The 26,433-nt window shown below is 41.3% G+C and overlaps 1 protein-coding gene across 1 annotated transcript in view; it reads left to right on the forward strand.

Annotated features, from left to right (window-relative positions):
* The window catches only part of rell1 (RELT like 1), a 33,876-nt gene extending 12,790 nt beyond the window's left edge, over window positions 1–21,086 (forward strand). The window contains exons 3-8 of the mRNA XM_005454393.4: window positions 1,154–1,225; window positions 7,240–7,294; window positions 12,069–12,317; window positions 14,087–14,219; window positions 17,329–17,372; window positions 17,454–21,086. Of these exons, the coding sequence (XP_005454450.1) occupies window positions 1,154–1,225; window positions 7,240–7,294; window positions 12,069–12,317; window positions 14,087–14,219; window positions 17,329–17,364 (545 nt within the window). The 3' untranslated portion in view covers window positions 17,365–17,372; window positions 17,454–21,086. The remainder of the gene's footprint in view (window positions 1–1,153; window positions 1,226–7,239; window positions 7,295–12,068; window positions 12,318–14,086; window positions 14,220–17,328; window positions 17,373–17,453) is intronic.
* The last annotated feature ends 5,347 nt before the right edge of the window (window positions 21,087–26,433 follow it).

Here is a 26,433-nt window from a genome sequence, read left to right on the forward strand (position 1 = left end):
TCTTCTTCTTCTTCTTCTTCTTCTTCTTCTTCTTCTTCTTCTTCTTCTTCTTCTTCTTCTTCTTCTTCTTCTTCTTCTTCTTCTTCTTCTTCTTCTTCTTCTTCTTCTTCTTCTTCTTCTTCTTCTTCTTCTTCTTCTTCTTCTTCTTCTTCTTCTTCTTCTTCTTCTTCTTCTTCTTCTTCTTCTTCTTCTTCTTCTTCTTCTTCTCCTCCTCCTCCTCCTCCTCCTCCTCCTCCTCCTCCTCCTCCTAAGAAAGGTATGTTCCTGAGAAGTTATAGAAATCCACTAACTTCTCTCTGTGCCAACTTGTAAAGCCAAGAATAGAAGAACATGCATGAAGAGAGGACTTTTACTAAAATCTGCGCTTCTAATTGTCTTTATGCATACTCTATACACAACATTATAGTGTGTAATGTGTATATATATATATGTAAATCTGTAGGCATATTAAACTCTGAACCCTACAAATGTCTTTACATTTTCCTTCATAAAGAAGAAAAGTTTATGTATCAGACATTATAGTTGATGACTGTATGTTATTACACCTCAGTCAGTAAAGTAAAGGATTGCACTGGTGCTGTGCTTTTACCAGCCTTGATTTGTTTATTGCTGACCACTACTTACCCACGATTTAAATACCAGCTTTTATATGAAAATTTCCTGAAGCGCCGTCCATTTTTTATCCTCTGATCCAACTCAAGGATGGCGCCTACCCCAGCTCTCACTACTCACTTACATGGACCCCTTTCTCTTTTCTGCTCGTCTATAACTACTTCGATTGTTTGCTCATACCGAGGCTGCTTGTGGCTAGCTCTGAGCTCTGGCTAGCTTTAGCTTTAGCCACTTTGCCTTTGTTAAAATTCTGTGTGAGGGTGATTTAAGTGTCTGATTAAGATTAGGATTTTCACTTTGGAGATTTTTTCCGTTTTCACTCACGTAGAAAACTTCTAAACAGTGGAAATCAGATGATTTCGGCCTCTAGCCAGTCAATCAGTGCATCTCTGCAGGAGGTTGTAAATATAATTCGGGGTGAGGCTGGATGTTGGGCCCTCAGGAAACAGCTTTAGACTTGTATCATGTTTCTGTAGCATCTTACCCTTCAGCTCAATGCCTAATAATGCAGATGTTTCTATTCGTGTGTTTGTTTTTCCAGAGCTCAATGACACCTTCAGTGACTACAATGACACGGTTGGACAGATTGTCCACTACATCATGAAAAATGAAGGTATGTATTCAAGAGTTTGTGTTTGTGTTTTTACGTAAGAGCACCTGTCATTTCTGGTTGAAGGTGTGAACCTGTGACTTTGGGGAAATGGCCCCTGTTTGTCCTCCTTCCCTGAAACGATCACAGCTGGCATTATTGTTTGGTACATTGTCACACGCTACTCGGGAAGGAAGTCAGTCGTGGATTCTGAGCCGTGTGTGTTTTCTCAGACGAGTCTGACTCAGAAATGAAGCTTTTAGTGGAAGTTCACATTCAGGACAACGGCAGAAGAATCTGAGGAGACCATTTGTTATGACGTAGGTGTTGTTACGCTTTCGAGTACAAGTCACACGAGTGTTTCATCTGCGATTTCATCCCATTCCTTCCCTTTGCAGGAAGTAAAATTCATGATAAATCACTGCAAAAGCTTTGCAGCATGATATTGTAATCCTTTGTTGAGCCGCCGTTAAACACGGCAGCAGGAGAGACGGGGATCGATGGCAGCATTGTGCGAAACTCAAACCAGCTTGATTTGTGGCATCGTATGTCTTTAGTGACAGTGTGGATTGTTTGCCACAGCATCAATAAACTTCCCATAACTATGAAGCGATGTTGAACTCAAAGAAGGGTAACAGCTGTCTGTGACTTTACCCCCAGTAAGAAAGGACGCTTTCATGTAATAGAAGACGTCCTGTTCCACTTGTTCACCCCCACCAAAGTCAGATATGCACATTTGTTTCCACTGGCCTGTAGAGCTGTTTATCCATCTTGATTATTTAGTTTTGAGTTGCTCCGGTTTTGTAAATACTGGCTGTAGATGTTTGCCTGCTTGTGCATAAAATTAAACGAACTTGCAGGAGCACTTTGCCTTGTTGTGCTCAAGAAAACAGCATCTCTCAAGAAGTCACGACCCCGTTACTCAGGAAAAAAGGAAAGCACAAGGTAGCGTTAGCGTTATTTTCTTTCTTTTGGACTGAGCAGTGTTTCCATCCTGTCACAGCTTGAGCCTCGTTTCACAGGTAGATGGACACTTCCTTGTGCACAGTGATATGACTGGTGAAAGACGGCAGTTCCTATATATTTAGTAACCAGGTCATGGCTTCTGCAAGGAGACATTGCTGCAAGAAAGGTGTCATTTAGTTCCATTATGTTCAAGAGAAGACAGATGATGGCTCCAAAACTTGGCATCTCACACTGATCTATGGATGGCAGCTAGCACCACAGGGCAAAGGAAAAATATGTTTAGGGGTTGTTTGGTTTTTTTTCGTGATATTGTCCTTTTTAAAAAGTTGCAAAAATGCACATGACTCAGTCTAAAGTTCAGTTTTAGGTCGTTTTTAATCTGGAACTTTTCAAACAAAATATTTTACTTCATAGTTTTTCTATTTTTTTTATTTCTCATGCTACAAACAGACCAGCTGAGACATTTATTTGCCGTTGGCCGTGATCGGCATTTTAAGAATTAGGTGTTTAACACAGAAGTGGCACTAACTGTTGCAGCGGAGGAGGACAAAAGGATTTAATCAAGTGTTTTTGCGGAGCCCGGTCTGAGTTCAGGATATATGTCTGTACAGACTAAGAGTCAAAACAGGCTTTTAAATGCTAAGGTAGAGAATTATACTGAGGCAGGAAAGGAAAGAGACGGTTATACTTTGAAGATTATACAGTAAAATTTAGCAGCGTTCTGCACCAGCTGTTAGGACGCTGTGTGTAGTCTAAGAGGCTGGAAAAGTAGCTCTTCACCTCGGTGTTTGGAGGCATGAGGGCAGACAGAGGACTCGGTCTTTGACAGCGCTGCTCAAAGTTTCCACCAACACTGTTACCTCACACCACTGTTCAAACGTACTGGTAGCAGGACAGTGCTTAACACATTTATTAGAACACCACTCATCCACCAATCCTACAATATAATTATTGTTGTTGTTGTTCATAACTGATACAGTTATTTACTTGAATTCTCGAACAGAAAAAATAGTTTTACTGTTTTAATGTTGTGCTTAATTAATTACTGACAAGAACTCCAGTGTGCCGGCTCAAATTTGGTATAAAATGCATATTTGTCTAATGAATAATAATAATATGATTTTTGGTTTTAAAGAAGTTTGTGACAGGTTTCTAAAATATTTCAGTTTTCTTGTTTTTATGACGGGTTGTTCACTAAATGTAAGCTCCGTATAGAGAATTTATAAATACCGTATAGCAGTGGTCCCGGACCGGTACCGGGCCGCGAGTCGTTTGGTACCGGACCGTGAGAGTTGAAGCTCGGGTGTGAAATTTATGGTTTTCGGGATTTTTATCGTTAACTCGGTTTCCCTGGGTCTTTTCCCGTGTTGTAGTTGTCTTATTTTTATATAAATATTTACGTGTTACCATAGCGACCAGAGAGGATTAAGGGTCAGAGAGGAGGATGTTACTCTCAATGTTGTTGGCGCTGCTAATAAAGTTACACAATTACACAGTGAATTTGCGTTTATTATTATATTTACAAAATACCACAGTTTCTGTCTTGGTCGTGTCATTTTATTTTGTTGTTTTTATCCGCAACACCTTAAAGGCCGGTCCGTGAAAATATTGTCTGACATTAAACCGGTCCGTGGCGCAAAAAAGGTCGGGGACCGCTGGCATATAGCACCCATCTATAAGACGTTTGATCATATAAGACTTGAAAATGTGCCATGTCACTATTGATTCTTTAAGTGTAATTCAATATTGCACTTTGACCCAATGACACAGAAAGGCTGTATCGTCCCATGTTGGTGACTGGCCGTCATTGTCCTGAGCTGTAAGTTTGCCTTCTTTCAGGAGGCGAGCTCTGGGCTGATTCACGGCTGTTTGTGGAGCAGTCATGCTCGTAGGATTCTGATTATCGTGACTCGCCTACACGCTGTCAGTCTGCTGTAGATTCAGCACGTCATCCTGCTCTCTTTTCATTTATAAATATCTGTTTTACTACGCCTTCTCTCACCCTTCAACATTGCTCAACTGATGGAAACTTGGCCGATGGTTAAGATTAAAAAAAAAAATCTCTGCAGCTTTTTTTTTTTCTCTAATGAAAACAGGAAGTTGTTGTGTCCACTCAACATTTTTGCCAGCAGCAGCCGTTTCAGTCTAAGTAAAGAGAGGAGGAATTGAATGCTATAGCATGCACCGCTCTGATGGCTGATCAGACAAAGGAAAACACTGCCCTCTACTGATCAACCAAAGGAAAAGTCACCACCATGTTTGCAGTGAGTGGGAGGTACTTGAACATGTACAGTGTGGAAAAACTTTACTCAGTATTATTGGTATTCTTGGTCAGATATCATTTAAAAGTCAAATTCTTCATTATTTGAAGTTAATTTCACTTTATACTTTCCATCTGGTTTTCCACGCCCCAGTAGTGGGTCCCACTCCACAGTTTAAGAACCACTCAGCTACACTATTAAGACAAGTAAAAGAAGAGAGGAAACTATGCCTTTCAACTACACTCACAATTCTGAGTTTGAAAGCTAAAGAGTTGCTGAAATGTTTACTGCAGTTTGCTTCAGCACATTTAGGCACATAACTGCATATAACATTAACATTGTTTTCAACCTCAAGATTATTTTCTAGGAATGTTTCATAAAGTCTTTCAGGGAACGTTGCCTTGAAGTTGAAATCTTCAAAAGGATCTTCAGGGAATGTTTTGTAAAGGGTTACAAAAACGTCTACAAGGATAATTTCCTCAAAATGATCCTTTTTCATCTGAAAGTTTACTATGTAAAAGACGTGAGGGAACATTATCCATTTCTAAAGTGACCCTTTTTCCAGGTTAGTTTCACTTGGTTTCCAGAGTGGGTGTCATTATTTAGTTAGCAAAAATTAAGCTAAAATTCAGGAGCAGTACACAGTTCGCTACTTCCACATGAGTTTAGAGGGCAGCCAACTGCTGCTATGATTAATTTATCATCAGCAAGTGTGAGCACCTTTATAAAAGCAGAGGTTCTGATAGTTTGCGGCTCCGGAGCATTCAGGTGTGTTTAATTATTTGTCAGCACAGTGGCAAGGAGGAAAGATGACAATTTTAAAGAAGCAACTGTTTCTGTCCATCTGAGAAGGGTTATGAGGGCATTTCCAAACAATTTGATATCCATCAAAGATTATTAACAAATGGAAAACATTCAGCTGTCAGTCATCCCAGGCGTGGGCGACCCGGTAAATTCACTCTGAGGTCACACCCTCAGAGAAACAAAAACCCAGAAGCTGTATCTGAGACTCTACAGGCCTCAGTTGGCATGTTAAATGTTAAAGTTCATGACAACACAATTACAATTCATTACAATAGAAAAACTGAACAAGGTTACCAGGAGAAAGCCTCTTCTTTCTAAAAAGCACATGGCAACAATGTTTAACTTTGTAAAGCTGCATCTTAACAAACCACAAGACCTAGCTAGTGCTATGTTTGGAGGAAACCAAAATCGACCATATGACCACAAACACCTCATACCAGCTGTGAAGCACGGTGGAGGAGGGGTGATGATTTGGGCTTGTTTTGCAGAGTCGACCATGAACTCCTCTGAATACCAAATTATTCTAGAGTCAAATGTGAGGCCGTCTGTCTGACAGCTCAAGCTTGGCTCAAAGTGGTCATGCACAATGATCCCACAGTAGCAAATCTATAACTGAACGACTGAAAAAGAAAAGGAAGGACTGAAGGACCTTAAGAGAGCTTTGCATGAATAATAGGCCAAACTTCCTCCAGAACGATGTGAGAGGCTGATAAAGTCACACAGAAAACAATTTTATTATCTCCTGATATCTAAAACCTTTGAGCTGGCCGAGGGTTTTTGTTTTTTTGTTTGTTTGTTTTTATTGTAGCTAGCATACTACTATCTTGTTAAACCCTCTTTTTTTTTTCTGTTCATGGGTGCGGTACGCTTGATTACACATCAAGCCCTCACTGATAAATCTTTGTTTGATTCTGGGAGCTAAAGCTGAACATTTGGATGTTGAAATTATACTAATTATGTCAGATTTACTCCATATAAACACTGTCTGAAAGTTATTTTGTGTCCCTCAGAACACATTATTAAAGCTGTCAAAGTTTACCTTTATAATTCTAGAGGTTCTTTAGAGCGGTGTTTCCCAACCTTTTGGAGCCACAGCACATATTTCACATCAGAAAAATCACACAGCACACCATCAAACAAAAACGTCACAAAAAGCATATTGATCATTTTCCCCCGCGCACCCAGGCATAGCGAAATTGGCTCAGTTTGTCCCCAGTATACCTTTATTTTAGCTTTCTTCTGACCACTACTCATGCTAGGGCCTTCTTCTGGCAAAAACAAGTGGATAATGTTTTTGCACTAAAATTAACATCCATTCACTGAGGCTTCCTTCATGACACGAGGAGGAAGTTTGAGGCAGACGTTTGTGCACGCTGATGTGAAATCCTAACATGAAACTCCTACGTCCACCTACATGAGTCATCTGTGTTTGTGTGTGCGCAGCTCATTTTTCACAAACTCTGCAGAGATTTCTTTATCTGTGTACACAGCGGGCTGTTAGTGAAGTCAGCGAATGCATCGAGGCCTGGCCTTGGGGAAATGTGTCTCTGGGAGCAAATTATGTAAATCTACGCCTGAGCTACTTTGTCTGCAAGCAGAGGTCGGGCGCTGTTGATCGTGTGCACTGTGAGAATTTTTCAAACTTTATCTCCGAAGGCTGAATTCTCGACGGTTACGTGGAAGTTTAAAACTTTTCCGAGTCGCACTCTGAAGCAACTTTGCTCCAGACAAAAGTTTTCATGGTCTGGCAGATTCCCTCCCACCCAGCCGAGGTTTTCCGTGTACAGTTGTTATGTGTTCAGTGATTGCATGTGATGAGCCGTTTCGCTGTGTTAAAGAGTTAATCTGCTCGAGCCATCTTTCAATAAGCGCTCTGCTTTTGAAGTCACTGGAGCGTACTCCTCACTAATTCCCAACACGACTTTTATCTCCCCCCTCTCTCTCTCTCCCCTTTTTTCCCTGTCTTTATAAGCGTGTAACTTTCTCTCTCTCTCTTTCCCTCTTTAGCAAACTCTGATGCCCTAAATGCCATGATTCATGAAAACAGCATTGATTCGGATGGGTAAGTGTGATCTCACGCTGTGAAGAACAAATCCATCTGTTATTAAAAAGGCTTTCTGTCTTTGTTGGGCTCATCTTAAATTAATTGGGCAAAGACTGCATATACTAACTGGCTTGACCACCAGATGGCACCATAAGCCTCCTTGAGACTCTATCTGTCTCACACTAATAAGTGAAGTGTCTGAACTGAGAGTATTCAGAGCAGGACAAGAAGAGTCGAGGCAATGAGGCCACAGTTTCCTCCTGATCCTATCCACATTGGCAGGGTCTTATTAGGGACACGTAGCTGGGGACCATTCCCAAAAAGCCACTGTGCACCACTTCACTGTATTGTGGGATTATTAAAACATACTGACTGGAGCTGCTGACATATTTCCTTATAAGATTCTTGGCTGTAAAATCAAGTAATTAAAGAGAGTGAAAATATAAGAAACGCTGGAGGCTTAAGAACAGCAGAAGCTTTGGTTGATTAGTCAGTTGAGTCACTTATCACTTGTTAGAAGAATAATGTCCACTGTAGACTTTGAACTTCTGGTCAAATATAGAAATATAGACATGTATAGATCAAATTCACAGTTAATTGTTGGTTAACAAAAACTTGGCCTCAGCAGATGGCTTCCTCTCTCTTAGCATGGGTCTGCTGGAAGTTTCTTCCTGTCAAAGCTAAGTTCTTCTTCCCCACTGTCACCAAGTGCTTGGTCAAAAGGGTTGGGATTTTCTCTATAGTATCGAAGGGACTTGAATAACCAATACAAAGCATCTTGATGTGTTTATTGATGTGAATTGACGGTATATAAATAAAATGATATTCAACTGAATTAAATTAACTGAAAAAAATAAGTGAGAGTAACTTTTGAAGTTAGCAAACCTTCTTTGAAGGTCTTTCATATATATAGTGTCTAATCTGTTAAACTGAGTTATTAGCATATTGGCTATATAACTTTCTAGTTAGGCTAAGGGTATTTATACAGTTAAAAATGTGTAATATGTAGCATTATTAAAATTGTTTTATGACAGCTAAACTCATCACCTTAAATGTCTTTTCTATAAAAAGTAGTTTGACAATAACTAGAATAAATATTAGTCCACAATTTTATTGCACATGTACAATGATAATAAAGGGCCATTTTAATCTGTCCTAGCAACTGTAAAACGATGTTACCTTTGTTGGTGGTTCTCCTTGTGTGTAAATTAGGCTGCCAAGCAAACTCCAATCTGATTTAAACTTTTGTTTGGCATTAATTTTAGCTTGATATCGCAAATATAGAAATCTAGTTTCCTTTTTAAAAACCTTTAAGCTGTTTTAGGGTCCGTTGAAAATATAAAGACACTTACGTAACATAATGCTAACTAGCTTAAGTTAGCTTAAGTTAGCTAGCTAAAGCCAAAGTCCTTTGAGTCTTGCCACTCAGCAGCGCTATGAAATACCTGAAGTTATTTATTTGGTGGTCATTTTGGAGTATTTTAATGAATTTTACTTATGTAGGTCACCACAGCATAAAAGCTATATCTAAAGAATCAGCAGTCAAAACTTGTTTAGCCATTTGATCTGAGCTGCCTTCATTCAAAATGTTTTTTGTAAGATGTTTTGACCAGTAAATCCAAAGTGGAAAGAGCACTGTTGTGTATGCATTTTCACCCATTTTCACAGTGTAGATGGTGTTAAAAGATATATTTCTACTACATAATTTTTTTTCCATAGATTATCATAATTCATTGAATAGCAGGTCTCCCTGTTAAATGTGTGTTGCAGCTAACAAAACACGAAGCTGTTGGCCTGCTAGAAATCACACTATATACAGTATGTGACAAGAATTATTACATTAAATCACTTCTAACAGCTGCTGTTGAGATTAAATGGCATGTTTAGTATACCATGTGAAAACTGGGCAGCTATGAGCTAAAGCAGCTTTAGCTTGCTGCCTGTGGCCAGGATCACCCAGTAGTATAAAACGCGATGGGCCTGAATGCATATGGCGTGTCTCCCACCAACCCAAAAAGAAAAGAGAGAGAGCTATGACATGGTGGAGCGTGGAGGTGACGTAAAGACATTACTGGGAGTTCATAAGAGCTTGTTGTGTAGCTTTAAGTGCAATAAAAGCTGCTGATAGCAGGGAAGCAAGCCACGGCTAAAGCGTTACAACTGGACCCCCCCAACCAGCAAACACAGGATGATGGGCTTTGGCTAATACTCCTCTATAATCTAGCAGACTTATTTTGGTGAGGTCGCATGCAAGCTTCTAACTTAATGTCTTTACTCCTTGGAGCAATCAGACCTCAAACAGAGAAAATCGGTGCAGGGGAAACACCGCTCATCACCCCAATATCCGTCTGTACAGAGCCATGAGCAGAGCAGTGTACGTTAACAAGTGTAGTGGTGCTTTGCCTCTAATATAGGGGGAGAAGGAGTTGGGCAGATAGATAGATAGATTGGAGGAGGAGATGCTTGTGACAGTAGGAGTCTAAGTAAATCGAGTTAGTGGAGTATGTTTCCCCCCTCTCTATATCTCTCTCTCCTGCTGTCATCTTTCTCTCTCCGCTTCATATTGTTCTGGGCGGAAAGGAGATAAGAGAGGAAAGATGTTCTCTTTTGTTGGGAGAAAACAGTGTGGATAAATGGTAGCTGTGTTGCATCTGCCAAGGATTAGGTACTGAGGTATTCTGCTGTGTCACACCGAGTGTCCTGTAAAAAATAAATAAATAAATAAAAGGGGAAAAAACAAGAAAAATCTGAATTCACACACAATCCCCAGCATCACTTTCATGTGTCTCACTTCTTCAGTTCTCTCTCCAAATGTTTTCCTTCACATATTTCCACCCCTACTTTGCCTTTCACTTTTTCATTTTGTTCAGATGGCTCTCTGTAGTACTTTCTCCTGCTGTTATGTCCCATATCTATCTTTCTCTCTCTCGCTCTCTCAGCCAGGATGGGCAGCCTGCCAGTGGATCACTTAGAGATGGCAGAATAGGAGGGGAAGAAAGGATATCGGTGGGGGTAATTTATTGGATACTTGGGGAAGGAGAAGCAGGAGAGAGGGATGGAGAAAAGGCTACAAGGAGGAGAGTGACTGACTGTAGTGTCGCCAGGGCTCACTATCTGCCTCTCCAGATTCAGTGCTTAACTTCCGTTCTCCTGCCATCAGTCCTCCACCACCTCTCTACCGTCCTTTAGTCCCTCTCATCATCTTTCCACAGCAGTCTCTGTTCTCGCCACTTTATCTCCAACATCATGTCTTTTGTTCTTCCGGTGGACCAAAATCACATTTAAACCCTATTATTGGCCAATGACTCCATCTGCAGTGGCTGCATGTTTATGAGCTGTTACATTTCTTGGAATCATTTTTAAAAGGCATTAAAGGCTTTCAATGTCCCAATAACCTGATTTGTTGAGGCTTAAAAGTACATAGTACTCATTAAATTCAATTTTATTTTATTTATATAGCACATATAACAACTCTCGTCTAAAGACCCTTTATTTATCCATCCATCCATTCTCTTTCTCTTGAAACATGAAGAGGTAGAAGCTGAGGCTTTAAGCTTCATCACTGCCTTTGTTACTTGTTGACGATCAGGCTCCTCCTGCTGGGCTGGGGTCTGCATGTGCTCGGCTTTACCATCACTCTGGGTTCTTGGCTAGCTTAGTGTTAGCGTGCTGTCTGTGCAGAGGCTTGCAAAGAGCTGAAGCAGTAGAATGTGGCTGTTCCTGTCCTGGACACAGTTTGCACTTTACCGTCAAGCTCTTGCCATTTGTGCAATAAAAGTTAGGCCCATATATCCACTTTGGACCGCTCCACCATTTTCCTCCTCCCACGCACGAACTGAAACCAGCTGATTATAGCAAGTACACATGTTTGTTTGTTTTTTCATTTCTATTCGCCAGGCACGGATAATCTTTGTAATACAAGTCACGACGTAATTGTAACTGTAGCATGATTACTGAATTTAGTATGATAACGCATTAAATTACTGCATTACTCAAATATGTAATATGATTGCAGTAATGCTACCTACACACCCAGCACTGGTACAGACCCCACAATATTAGAAAAAAACCCCTCAACAAAGATGGCCTCCTATGAGCAAGCACTTGGTGACAGTGGGAAGGAAAAACTACTTTTTAAAAGGAAGAAACCTCCAGCAGAACCAGACTCAGGGGAGGGAGGCAGGACAAAAGTCACACTGTGGAAGAGAGCCAGAGATTAATAATAACTAATGATTAAATGCAAAACAGTGTATGAACACACAGAGTGAATGAAGGAGAAACTCTCAGAGGAGGAAGCTGGCCTCAGTTATTGCCTCTTAGCTCTGAGATGAATACTGTACGAAGGTAGAGACAAACGTCATGTGACCCGACACGAAGGGTGTCGGGTCACATGACGTTGCTTCTATTTGTGGGATTATCTAATTGTTTACTTATCGTGTGTCTGAAACTTCACCTGCAGCCGAACTCGGTGCAGAAAACTGCTTCCATTTTTACTGTAAAGATAATCACTGAGGGTGATTGTTCTCAAAGAGCTTGTCTGGGTAACATAGACTGAAGTCTTTAGCTCGTGTTGGGTTTTTTTCCTCTTACTTCACATTTCGGATATTTACAGTTGTTGACCTATAAAAGGTTTCTTGGTTCATTTCTCTTTTTGTTGTTCAGGGGCTGATTTACATTATTTTGTTTGTGCACAATGTTAATATTGTATAATTAATTCACGAAAGCTTTTAAAAAGTGGCAATCTGAAGAAAGAGCTGCGAGAATCACACATTTCTCCTCCTTTATCTTCAAGTCCTCCGCTCACCCCCACCTCCCCCGGCACTCCCACTCCTCCGATGACACCTCTATCGCCGGGGGCGCCCCCGGGAGCGGCAAAGCACACCTGTAACCACCTGCACACCGTCGGGGGCCTGGGAGGCAACAAGAACATCTGCACCCGCTGCAGCCAGAAGAAATGGCCGCTAATGAGGAAGCCGTCTGCCCGCAAAGCAGAGCTGCGGCACAGTCACTGCGTGGAGGTCACGGTCCTGGCTGTAGGCAGGTGGGCGTGTGTGTGTGTGTGTGTGTGTGTGTGTGTGTGTGTGTTTGAATCATAACTGAAGGACAAGACTGGGTGTATTGCTGCCTTTTGATGATGTTCCTGCCTTTAAAATGTTCTCAGAATCGCACCACGAGGTGGTTTAATTAGCAGATGTAAATGGAAAAATGACACACTGTTTGCCCCAGAGGGACACCAGGCTTGAGTGCACACAGACACGCACACGGTGCTAACAATCAAACATTAACTCTCGAAAATATTCACACTTCATTATAAAGGCACAAGCATCTCATGCACTTTGATACCACACTGGGTGAAGACTGGGAGGTCAGAAACTTGTGGTCAGACTGCTCCACGTGCCACTGTTAACAGCACAGGTCCTCACAAAACTGAGACACGAACATTAAAAATCAGACTTCTAATATCTTATTCAGGATATCACCAGGAGTGTCACGTTGACTAGTCAGTGTTCCTCTAACTCTAAAGCTTTAATTGATGACAGGAGCTATACTTTAATAGTGGCACAAATAAACATGGCACAAATAAACATATACATCAAGCTGCTTGGAGAAAGCATGTGTGAAGAATATCATCACAGCAACAGACAGTATAAAACATGACCTAGCTTCAGGTTGGAAAAGCCAATCCTAAAGTACCATAAACCTGCATTCTTTCTTAAAGCCACCAGATGGCGATAGCTGTGGTTGCAAAAAGAGTTCTGGTCCTATAGAAGTGTATAGGAAAAGGAGTGTCTGGCATCATATGCTCATTGGCTAACAACCTTTTATTGAAAAGTTGTTAGCCAATGAATATAATCCTATTTTCTGGCTCTGGTGTTGACCTGAAACTGGCAACTGAACCCAGACCTCGGCTATCTTTCTGATTACAAGTCGCCCCCTGCTGGTCATGAGGGCAAAGAATGCAGCTTTAAGGCACTTCTCCATTGGATTCACCTATGTCCATCTTTCACAATGTCTATGCAGGGAATTTGGACACCCTCATCATCAACCTGATGATCCTGCAGTGTGCAGGAATTTTTCTGGTTCTTCTTGTGTTTGTGTTCAATGTCCAGACTTTTAGTTTCAGTAATTATAAGAAGCATTCACCACAGTGAGAATTAAATCCTGGCAGTGTACTCCCATCATAAATCTAGTCCCGCTGTGTCCTAGATGCAGTTTAAAGTAAAGAGACCATTTCTCAATCCACCAGTGAGGCCGGGAAAGTGTGCAGCCTCTTCGCCGTCACGCAGCCTTCCTTAATGTCCCGCTGAGAGCTGATTGGGATGCGAAGAGGTTTCTTTTCATTTGCAAACTTAGATGAATGGCGCCGTATGCAGAGGGTCAGCATGACCTGGATACAAATATTCATTTGCTGATTTAATTAAAGCTTTAGAGTGGGCGGATGAGAGAGATGTCATGTTTAGGTGAGTAAGAGTTGTAGAGAAAGTGTGTGTGTGTGTGTGTGTGTGTGTGTGTGTGTGTGGCTCTAAGAATGGCTGATGACCTGAGTTTCTGTCCTGGATCATTCATTAACAGACCATTTTCTGTTTTTAACTTGGTCTTTTTCCATGTAAATATAATATTTATGAAGCGCCACCTAAATTCTCTTTTATTTTTAGGTAAAAATATGATTCTTTATATAAGCTACTGTATATATTTAGTCATTGTCATGTCAGCTGCAGGGCTTTGAGCCAGCTCTGTGAACCTGGACAAGCTCGCTCCTCATTTGGATCTCAGGCCGCACAAACATTCAAACCCTTTTATCGTTCTCAGGTTCCGCGTGACAAAGTGTGAAAAACCAGCCAGGGAGCGGCGAACTCTGCTGATATCAGATTCCAACGGGAGCGTCCCCGCATCGCCCATGGCGGTGGAGCGGAAGAGTCAACCAACATTCAAGTCCCCTCAGGTGTGTGTGAGCTGAAAATGTTACCTGTTTCTGCTTTTGTCTTCCCCGCAGAAGAGCTCCTTGTGTAAGCTGGCGTTTCTTATGTATCCATAAATATTTACGTGTGCACATATCTCACATTCCTCTCTTTATAATATGCACTACATTACCAAGAGCATTCAGTCAACCATCCAAATCATTGCATTTAGGTGTTTCAATCACTTCCATGACCACAGGTTTACAAAATCAAGCACCTCGCTGCTTTGGTGTGGGGCTGATTTTCAGCAGTTGGTCTCAGCCCTTTAATGCTTCAGCATACCGAGATATCTTGGACAAACTGTGGGAACAGTTGTTCCAACATCACTGCACACCAGTGCACCAAAGAAAGGTCCATAAAGACATAGATAAGAGAATTTGGTGTGGAAGACCTTGACTGGCCTGCAAAGAGTCCTGACCTCATCCTGATCCAACACCTTTGGGCTGAATTAGAGCAGAGACTGTGAGCCAGGCCTTCTTATCCAACATCAGTGTCTGACCTCACAAATGTGCTTCTGGAAGAACAGTAAAAAATTCCCATGAACACTCCTAACCCTTGTGGAAAGCTTTAGAAAAGGCCTGAAGGTACTGACCGATCATCAAAGTAACCAAGTCATCAAAACTATACGCGACCTGTCGTTTCGACTCTAAACTTTGTGCTTTTAGGTAACAAGTCAGTAAAATGCCTGCAACACTTACAGTAGAAGTCTGCCAACACTCAGGTCCAGATGGAGATTTGACCTCAAATGTAAAAGCGTCTTCTAGTGAGTAAATATAAACGCATGGCACTACAGAGAAATATTACTTCCAGTATTTTCAATAAGAAATATGAAATAGAGTAAAAGCTGCATTCATGGACAGTAGTTTTTAGTTTCTGTTCACTGATGCTGTTTATTGTCACCGTCAGAAGGAGTTTGCAGCGACTGTAAGAAAAAATGAATAAACGAGTCTTTAAAAAATTCATCACACAGAGCTGGAGAAAAAAAGAAGACCAGCCTCCGGCCTGCTGTCTTCTGTTTACATCACAGGAAGTCTGGTTTATGAAATGCTGTGCTCCAGGTGATCGTGAGCAGCATCCGCTCGTCTCTCCTCGATGTCTAATTTAGTGTTTACAGGAACGTGCTGGGAAGCTGCGTCGTCCTGTTGCTGCCGTTAAACAACAGAAATTTCCTCGCAGATAATGTGTTTTCATATTCTTCAAACAAAAACACACAGTAAACAACAAAAAAAAGGTGCTTTCAGGCGCTTTGCAGCAAACTTCAAAGGTCTTTAGAGAAACCGGGTGGGTGGTGCTCCCGTGGGAATTATCTGCTGTGAAATTAGCCATCAAGGTGAATCCTTGATCATCACATTTAATGTTCATTCACGGATGTGAGCATTTCTTCTGCGATGGATGCTAGCTGTAAACAGCTTTTCCTAATCATCACACGACTCTCTGTTTTAAATGGGCTGTGTTTTTGTTTTTTGCTTGTTTGCAAAACCAGCGACAGTGAAAGATACCGCCGAGTGACATATGACATGGGTGGTAAATACTTTACAGGGTTACCTAGGCAACCAGAGACTGGAATGTCTGCTAGTGACCGACGATCGGCTTCAAAGCGATGTGCCGTCAGCCGGTAGCTTCCTGTGTGGATGCCACTTTGGTCACTCTTAATAATTCATAGTAAGAAGTAAAATTTGGGAAATTTAACAAAACATTCAGGTTGGATTTTTGCCTAATTTGGCTCTTTTTAGGTTCAGTTTCCAGCTTTTACAAGATGAACACTTATAGTGAAGCTCTTATTGCATGAACAGCAACCTGACGAGTTGTTCTCAACTCCAGTAGCATTAAGTGTTGGCAGCAGGACGGGTAACCAGCTCTGACAGGGGGCATTCGGCTCAAGTTGCTATTTAAAAAAAGAAAGCTGCGTATATGTTCTGTATATTTACAGCCATATACGCACAATGCACTCTCTGAGAAATGTTGCCAGAGACACAAAAGTGCAGAAATATCAACGCCAGAGATGAAAAGGAGAGACGATTCTCCTTCTGCATTAGTGGATCAGTGAACTCGCCACACACTGAGTGCACAGTCCTCAACACTTTTTCGTTTTGCAGTCTTTGAGTACGGTCATGCTTTAAAACTGGCTGCACATGCTGATGAATGAGACATGAGGGCTCCTTCACAAAGCACTAAACTAGAAGGCGTCAAACATAAGGCCCCGGGGCCAGAATCGGCCCAGGAAAGACTCCATTCTGTCCCACCGGACGGCTTTGGAAATGTGAAAGAGGGTATAAATTTTTAAAATTTAACCGTGTTTTCATAGATTTGACAGTTTTTCCTGCTGATAAAGGTCATTCACACCACACCAACATAATCCAGTAATAGATAAACAATTAAATGACAGAAAAAAATCTAGTTTTTCTTAATTTTTTACAATGGGACAAGTAATAACAAATATAATATTCAAATAAAACAGGACATTTTCTGTGAATTAACAACATCTCTGTGTTTTATGATGACAGGACATTGTGGGTAGTGAATTCCCAGAACATTTACTGTAATTTTACAGTGACATTTCTTCACTACAACTGTGAACTGAATAACTTGCACTTTATTTTATGTTAGCTATTATTTTCCCTTGTTTCCCATTTGGTTTCTTGCGGTCAGCGTGGCAGGCAAGCAAAACTGCACTGCAATCAGGCCAAACCTGGGGCAGTTTAAGCTATTTCCTTGACTTTTTTGACTTCAAAAGATGCATTTAATTAATCATTTGACTAATTCTAATTCCTTTTAGGATACACTTAAAAAGGGTGTAGAGTGATTTTACTCTAGTCAAACTTTCTGATGCAGAGTTCCTTAAATTTGTCTTTCACAAGAGTTTCTTTAGTCATAGTAAAAATCCCTGGCAGATCCTGGGTTATTTAATATGAGAGCCTTTGCTTCAGGCTTTAGTACGAGCCCTTCACTGACCTGACATCCTAACCAAATTTGTTTCAGGGTGGAGAGACGTCCAGAGATCTTCAATTTGAAGCCTTAGAGAACATTTAGCATAATTTTATTATTTCATTTATTCAATGTATTGATTAGTCTTTGTATTTTTCTTTCTACCAGGAGCAGACAGACGGCGTGGACCAGGGGAAACGATAGAAAACCAGGTAAAGTGTTGTGTTTGCATCAGCTACACGCGTGTCTTAATTTTTCAGAGCTGTTTACATATTCTTTTATATTCCTTACAGCTATTAAAAAAGGAGAAGAGGAGCAACATCTGGACACTTTTTAAACCCAAATAAGAACTTTCAACATCAGGAGGGACAGTTGGATCCGGGAATCGTCCCCCTGTCCTGTCGCTCCACAGGGAGTGATGCGCCGCTGCTGCTGCTGGTGGTGGTGGTGGTGATTTTACAAGCAGAGAGGGCTCAGGTGTGTCTGCTTGAAATGGTAGCTGGACAGCAGAGCCTTGCCCACTCGTGTCAAAAATGAAGGAAAAAAAAAAAAGCCGGGCAACTGCTTAATGTAACGATGGAGGCTCGACCAGCGCTGTCCCTCCCAAAAACTACAGTCGTACTCCTCAAAAAGCAGCTGGTCCGTGATGTTTGTGCATTACAGTTTCACAGGGAGGTTTTAAACACGTCATCGCGTGGTTTATTTGTAGAACTAAATCCCAGGAACAGGTAGAGCCAGTCTGTGATCCAGTTCAGGTCATCATTTACCAAACAGGAAAGAGGATATCGTGGCCAGACGCTAAACGGGAACATTAGCAGGCGTGACCAAAGGTTATCACATCCTGTAATCATGTGAACAGGATGATAAACTGTCCTCACAGTGCATGTCAATCTGATCGTCCCTTTTAATAAAGAACTCTGGGTCAAGAGGAAATCTCTTCAAATATTCAGACACGAGCCGCTCGCTGGATGTTTTCTGTTAGTCTGTTATTTCTGTTCTTTTTTTTTTTTTTTTTCCTGTGCAGCGTCCTGCTAATACATTCAACTTAGAAGATATTAGCATACATTTGGAGTCATAATTCTGACTATCTAGCCTGGTGATCACTCCTTTTAGCTCCGTTTTTGGTCTCCACCACCGTGACAGAGAATTAAAATGAAAAAGCCGAGGTCCTTAAAACCTAAAAGACAAGCTGAAAGCAGCTGATACACATACTGCACTGGTCCCGCTCTAGATTTTGGGGTTTTTTTTGTCTTATAATGTATTCTTAATAACAAAAATACAGTTTATATCAGTGTTGTATTATATTAGCGCAGAGAACACGTTGTCTGAAACATTCTGAGTTAAAACCTTCTGTAAACACATTAAAGTAAAAAGGGCGACGCTGTGATGTAGTGAGCCTCAATATGAACTGTTGATTTTTATGAGGCTGTTTGTTTCCTTATCAACTTTGTTCTGCAGCATGCCTTGACTTAATTTATCGAAGCCTTTTTTTTTATTTAGCCTGGATTTATCGTATTTTAGCGTGAGCTGCCTTTATTATATTCCATCCTGAGAGCAGATACTGCACAAATGGTTTAATCCATTATGGATTATGTTATCAGCAGGTCCACCAGGATGTAAGCCTTATTTTCTCTTTCTAATGAGATGTGCCTTTCGTTTCTAAGCGTGCTTGTGCTCGCACAGGCGCGCCGAGGCGAAGGTCAGATTGTAGGTGCTGTGATTCAGTCTGTTTACTGTATCAAGAATCGTTTACTGTGCAGAGCAGTGTACCGAGTGAGCTACATCTTGAAGGTCTTATTGTGTATGTAACCTCTTAAAGTGAGTACGTGTGGATGTCTTGGTGCCATGTGCTGATGCAAGATGAGGTGTGTACTCATTTTCACTCTTTATCCTATCATTTTTGTGGCCATGCTAACTTTGCTCTTAACCTTTAAGGAAGTGGGCAAAAAGCCTATAAACACAGTGCATCATGTTGCTTGTGGCCATAATTTCGGCAGGTTTGCTCTGTGGTCCCCAAACCAGACAAAGACGTCTCTGGAACATTGCACTAACGTTGTAGATCAGCATAAATATGATGTTATATCAGCGTTTCATGTGATGCTGTTATGTCATCAAATACAATATTTTAAAAATGTAAATGTAACGCTTTCCCATGGTGATTCTGTAATGATGATCCTGGTCATGTACTAATCAGATGCTTGGCGGTTCGATCCCCGGCTCTTCTGGTCCGGATGTGAAAGTATCCTTGGACAGGATGCTGAACCCCGCGTTCTCCTGATAATAGGTTAAAAGCACTTAAGCATAGAAAAAAGTGCTTACGTGAAGGTTAAGAGGTGTCACAGGAAGTGCTCGCCACACCAGTTGGTCATGTTCCAGGCTCCTGTTGCCTAGGTAACCCTGTTGTATGTATTTACTAACTTACCTAATGTCAGTCAGCAGTTTCCTGTGCTTTCATTGGTAGTCGCTTCACTCGCTAATGTCCAGGCGGAGAAAAGTTTAACTCAGGACCCGTCTTCGACTTTCAGTGGTCTCTCATCTCCACGTCACTTTAATCACTTCCTGTGTGGACGCCCCTTTAACCAGACTAACGGGAAGATGTTACTAAATTGTTTTTCCCTGTGGTTAAAGCTGTTGTATTGATTGGCTGATTTTTAGCACCTGATGTAGTCCTATAGCAACAATGTTTCAGTTATAGTCTGGATTTTTTCGTCTTTTCTAAATTGTATAGAAGATGATGCAGGTGGCAGTGACTGACAGTATTTACAACAATCGCAGCAGCATCTGCAGCTCATGTAGCAGAGCAGCGTGACAGCAGAGTAGAGGTTCAGAGACCAGCGATCGCTCCAGTTAAGTTGTGTGCAGACTGGAAGCAATTAGCGACCAAAGACTGCAGACTGTCAATGATATTTGGCGACTTCAGGAGAAAGGCAAAACTTCCAGGTGAGCGACTGAAACAACTACCAATGAGAATAAAGAATACCTATGACTGACATACTTCCTGGTAGTAAAGACATTAGGGGGTTACCTGGGTAACCATATCCTGAAATTAGTGCTTGTGACCAATGATCAGCTTCAAAGTGATGAGCCGGTTGCGTCCTGTGTGGATGCAGTTTAAGCTTTTTGCTAGTTTCAGAATTTACTGCTGGATTGGCCCCTAAACTAACACTAACTTATTTTTTACTTCAAAAATCTGCATCTGCCCCAAAACTCCAGTATTGGTCTCGCCCAAGTCAAAGGTTTCCCACGTAGTCGGCATCACTGACTGCACCCAGAGTTTAATCATACTTCCCTACGACCCAGGGAGAAGCTGAACTACTGAAGGATGTGTTAAGTTATTCTTTTTAATGCTTTAACTCAGTTTTTACCCCATAAAGACATTCTATAACCTCCCCTGTTCCTTTAATGACAATGTCTGACACCTCAGTGTGCAACAATAAAGATGTAGTTTGATGACATTTAGAATAGTTGCCGCATAAGCAGAGAACACCCTCGCTATCTTCTGATGAAGATGAACTTCAAAGGTTATTCCTAGAAGATCTTAAACAGAAATACACAGTAAAGGTTGTAACTTTGTACTTTTTCTACGATTACCACGTAACAGCTGATTTATGTGGTGGTTTAAACACATTTTAAAGGGCAATTCCACCAATCGTAGACATTAGTTTGTTTGCCTACTTGCGCAAAGTCGTCCCTGATGTTGTCGGTGTGACGTCATCTTTCAGTTTTTAGACTGTGACTAAAACTAGAAAGCATAAGTCCTATCCCTCCCCTGAGCGGAGAGCCATGCAGATGTGTCTGTCACCTGTTTCACTTTTTATTTATTTATTTTTTTAAACATGCATACACTTTTTGTTCTTGATATTATGGGTCTATCTTTTTTTCTCGTTGTACAAAGACAAAAATAAAATCGACTAACACATTTTAAACCATGAAGTCGCCTCTTTTTGTGTTTTCCTGCACTGTATCGCCGCCGCATTGCAACGATTAAAGCCAGTGTCCGCTGACCTGCAGGCTGACGTCTCCCTCCCCTTCCCTCGTGCGACTGAACCATCCGTCTTCATATCCTATTCTGTCTCATTTCCTTCTTTGCTCACTGCCCCTCTCTCTCTCTCCCTCTCTCTCTTTTTCGGCGCCATAATGAAAAGATGATTTGTCTTATTCATCTCAAGGAGGTAGTCTGTCGACCTCCGGCTCTCTATCATATTATTTCCACATAATGGAGATGAGATGGAGATGGAGGGGTGTTTTGAGCGCTAGACGGAGGATTAACAATGCTCGACTCCTTTTTTTTTTTGTCTCCTCTTGACCTTCTGAGTCTTATCGGGTTAGGTCGTGCAAAAAAGACACAAAGGATGCCCGAGCTGGTGACCTTAAAAGAAAGGGCACAGGAGAGCTGAGGAAAAGATACAAATCTGTTAATTCAGGTTATAACTTCACCCCGAACAACAGCCGGGATGTGATTAAACGAGGCTTCTGGGTGACACGTTGTTGCCGCTGGATTGACGACTGACTGTCTGGCTGTTGACAGCAACCGCAGATGTTTACATTGTGGTGGTGGGAAGGAACGATACGAGACTACACTAGAGTCATGGCTCAAAGCTAACGCGCCCTTGATAAACGCAAAGAACAAAGATGCCTTCAGAGTGTTAAACCTGTCAGGAAGGTTGTGCATGACGGTGCAAAATGCGAGTAAGCGGCACAAGAGCACAAATACGGACTCCTGTTGCATGTGTGTTTACTTTGCTCTTAGAGGCGAGGTTCGGTCTCTGCGAGGTTTTCACACCAACAAAACAAACAAACAAAAAAAGAAATCTCCTAATTAGGTATTTAAATAAAGAGAGTAAAGGTACTCTGATGTGTCTCTTCTGCATGATTTCATGAGCAGTAAATTTATCTCAGGCGCTGAATTATTCAGGCCTCCAGGCGACAGGGCTCCCATGCTGATGCCAGGCTAAGTGCCCTACATCTTATCTTTGTCGCTGGCTATCAGCCAAGAGGACGGAGCTCAGGGGGGAGAAACTTTTTTTATTTTCTTTCCTTTTTTAAAAAATTGGGGGGGGAAACAAAGGGGACTAAAGGAAGGAAGTCACGTTGATGTTTAAAAGTGTTTGAACTGCATCAGGGCTTTAACTTTAAAAGGATGATTCGACTGTCTTCATCAGTGTGCGCTTAGATGGCAGAAATGACCATTTGAAGCTTCAGAGCTATTTAAATGCTCAGAAAGTGGAAATAAACATGAATGCAATAATATATCGTTCCAGTATCTGTATCATCAACTGTATCAGCGAGATGACAGCTGCTGATGTGAAGATCAAATCTTCAAAATATAGTTGGAAAAGCTGAAAGACGGTTTAGTTGTTTGGGTTTGTTATTATAAATACTCACCAGCCACTTTATTTAGATAACCAGCAGATATCTAATCAGCCAATGGCATGGCACATGGCAACAACTCAGTACATTTAGGCTTGTAGACATGATCAAGACAACCTGCTGAAGTTCAAGCTGAGAATCTCAATGAGGACTAAAGGTGATTTATGTCGGTCGCTGTTGGCAGACAGGCTGGTTTGCTGGGTTTTCCCCACAAACCATCTCAAAGGTTTTTTAAGAGAATGGTCTGAAAAAGAGAAAGTATCCAGTGAGCGGCAGGTGTGTGGGTGAAAATGTCTTCTTCATGTTAGAGGTTAGGGGAGAGTGGCTGATAGGAAGGCAACAGTAACTCAAATAACCACTCATTACATCCAAAGTATGCAGAAGAGCATCTTTGAATGTACTACAGCAGCAGAAGACCACACTTAGTGCCACTCCTGTCCACTAAGAACAGGAAACTGAAGCTACATTTAACATATAACAGAAATTAAGGCAACATTTTTCTAATCTTCTGTTGTCGAATTTTGGTGATTGTGACATTCAGATGGGAGGGCCAGAATCTGAAAGCACGGCTCCATCCTGCTGCTTATGAACAGTTCAGGCTGCTGGTGGTGTGATGGTGTGGGGGGTGTTTTCTTGGCACGCTTTGGGCCTCTTAGTGCCAACTGAGCATCATTCAAACACCACAGCCTACCTGAGTGTTGTTGATGACTTTTAATTTCCAACAATTTCTACAAGTAAAGCAGCTGCTTTTTAAGAAATAAAAACCTAAATCTGGAAAACCTTACATGGGATCTCTTTATGAAAACCTCCAGGTTGGTTTTCTAATGAAAGAGTTCATATTTAACTTTGGTGAAACATTAGCAGGTTTCCCAGGATGGGGGGAGGTGGAGTATTTTGGGGCTGTTTTCTCAGACGTTTAAAAGGTTAAAGATTACATTCAGTGTTGACACTAATTTAGCAGGTTTATAGTTTGTTCACTGGGTTTCCAAGAGCGTGGGAGGATAAATCAACAGACTCACAGCTGGATGACCGACGAAATCCCACCTTAACAAAAGCGAGACCAGGAAAGAGAAAATCCCTCTTTGTGCTGTTTAGTGCGGCTCCAGAAACACTCATTGTGCTTGTAGCTGCTGATAAGTAAAGCACATCTAACTTTTGTTCAAACTCTTATCTTAATTCATGTTCATACAAGCCTAAAGGCATAAAGAATAAAACTCTCAAACCGTGAAACAAACATGTACGATGCTTTTATTTTGTCCTGTGCATTTTCCTTTAAGCTAAAGCTAAAGACAACAATAGCAACAGTTTTTTCTCTTTATTGTGAGGTGGATATTTTCTCTTTAAGTATAAATTTTCCTCTGAGATGAGGAAGTGTGTTTGTGTGCTGCAATAAAGGCTGACATCATTAACGCCAACAGAGCCTTGAGAAAAACAAACACGCTAACTGAGCGCGCACACCTCAGGGACTCTACAGCCGGCTGCCTAATGGACCTGATAAAAACAACGCGGAGGAATCCGACACGCGAGTGCTCTTTATTTGTCCGCACTCGCTGTGTGGATGTACAGCACAAATTAACTCGTTGTGAAGCTACTTTTGAGCCATTATCTCGAGTCGCTCTGATGACAGGGAAGAGACAGTGAACACTACAGAGATGCGAGCTTGGCTTACAGCGTGCAGGAGGCTAGGTGATGTTCATTCATAGAAATTAACAACAATTATTTGTGGTTCTGGAGGAGAACTTCAATAACAGGCTCCACGAAAAGACCTTTTTTCTTTCTGCTCCTGCTAAATGGGAGAAAAGACCTTCATCGGGATGAATGTTTGACTAAAGGAAAACCATTAAATGCACCTGCCTCTGCTTTACAGGCAGATGGGAAATGTTCACAAAGTGTAAATGCACATGTGCAAAACAGGAGATGTAAAAAAAAAATGCATGTCTTGGCCCTGAGAGGTCAAACACGCCAGCAACTAGAAAAAACGCTGCAGAAGCACACAAATCACAACTAGAGGAATTAAGAAAGGACAATAACAGTAAACTAATAGCAAACTTGTTTTTACTGTTATCTACAGCAGGAATCATGTGACATGTTGTGTTTTCTAAGGTTTTTTTTCCAACTTAGGTAATGTTTTGCTCACTTTTGTGGCTTTTTTCTATTTGCTGACATTTAATTAAGTTGCAGTGCGTTTGACCTCTCAGGGCCGCTGTGCTGTTTTCTTGAAAATAATCGTTTTAACTCCTAATAACAGACCAGACAGTATTGGAAAGGATCCTATGTAGTAACTATGTGGTTGACTTTCTATTTTGTGGATGTGGACGACTGGAGAAACATGAAGCCACTCCTGTTATACTTCTCTGAAGTCCAGTACGTGGGCTGCATGCATAGTTTGTGTGTTGTCGGTGTAAATTCGCCACCTTGACCTTTTGAAGCTGAACACGATGAGCAAAAAGGTGGATCTGACTGAGACTGAGGACACTGCACAGTCACTGGCTAACAACTTGAAAATGAACCTTCGTTAGCAACGAGTGTACATCCCAGAAGGTTGATTCTGTTCATCTGGACGTAGCATTTTCAGTCAGAGAAACGTTTCGTCAGTGATCCAAGTGATGAACAGAATCAACCTTTTGGGATTTACTTACCTGGATGACTGAGCATGCATCAAGACAAATGAGTGTACACAAATTCATCCTCCTTTTTTGACTCGAACAGGGCCAACTGACAGCATTTTATTCAGTTTTGAAACTGCTGATTGAGTCCATGAAATCCTCCGAGCAAGATGAACCAGGAAGTCATTTGTAGTCATTCACTGGCCATCCTTTACATACAGTCTGTAGCCCAGATATCCAGATAACCGGCTGCAGCTGTCTCGATCGGGACTTCCTGCTCTGCCCTCTGCTCGTAACTGTGGATACGCTTATTTAAAGCCTGTTAAATTGTGATGGGTCAGTAGCACTCGGACACAAACCGAAACCAGAAAGCTTCCTGAACCAAAGATCAACAGATTGTACGAGGAAATATATGCATACGCATACATATATGTCTGCATACAAATGTTGCTTTATTTTTAGTTTTTAATTTCTGCAAGAGAGCTTGATTAAAAAAAAAAAAGATTTAGAAGTCTAATAATTGCTAAAGACTGGAGAATTTTTAAAAAAGCTGATTTTAGTAGTTTTGAGGTGGTCACTACATTTAAAAAAGTAAAAGCATGGATGTGTAATAAAACAAGCAGTGCGTTAGAAGTTAATTTGGTCCATTGCTGATCCAAAGGATGATATAAGTACATATGAGTGACATATTCCTCTGTTATTAAGGAAATGAGTCAGAATTATGCCTCTCATAAAGTGCTGTTTATGTTTGCTTGTTTTTATCCTGATTATCTTTTGTATTTTTTGCTTATGTGTTTTCAATTTCAGTTGAACTTGGAAGTTTTGGGATATAAAATTGAAAAAGTTCATAGGATCCTAGGAGCTCTTACTAAAAACTGTTTCAATGAGAGAAGTGATCAGGTTGAAATTCACAAACTGCGTGCTTGACTTGTAGCTGGAGGTGATGTTAAACTTACTGAAAGGAGCATTTATTGTGAAGAGCTTGCTGGTCAACATAAATCTAAAGCCGTTCTCCTCCTCTGCTAAGATGTCGTGTGATTTTTGTTTGCTTTCAAACACCTCAAAGGCTTCTACCCTCCTCTGCTCGTCGATGCCTCTTCTCAGCTGACAGCAGCTCACATGTTCCCTTTCTGCACAAACAATAACACGTAGCTTGTGCTGATGTTACGCTCGCCGATAAAAGTTGCTCACACCGACACGTGTCTCTTTTCCAACTTCGTGCTCTGCTGTTTGTGTGCAGGTAAAGCCTCAGCTGTTATTTATCTGCCTGTGCAGAGTGTATAATCTACCTTTCTGT

The sequence above is a fragment of the Oreochromis niloticus genome, linkage group LG3 (genome assembly GCF_001858045.2).
Source record: "Oreochromis niloticus isolate F11D_XX linkage group LG3, O_niloticus_UMD_NMBU, whole genome shotgun sequence".
Taxonomy (NCBI): domain Eukaryota; kingdom Metazoa; phylum Chordata; class Actinopteri; order Cichliformes; family Cichlidae; genus Oreochromis; species Oreochromis niloticus.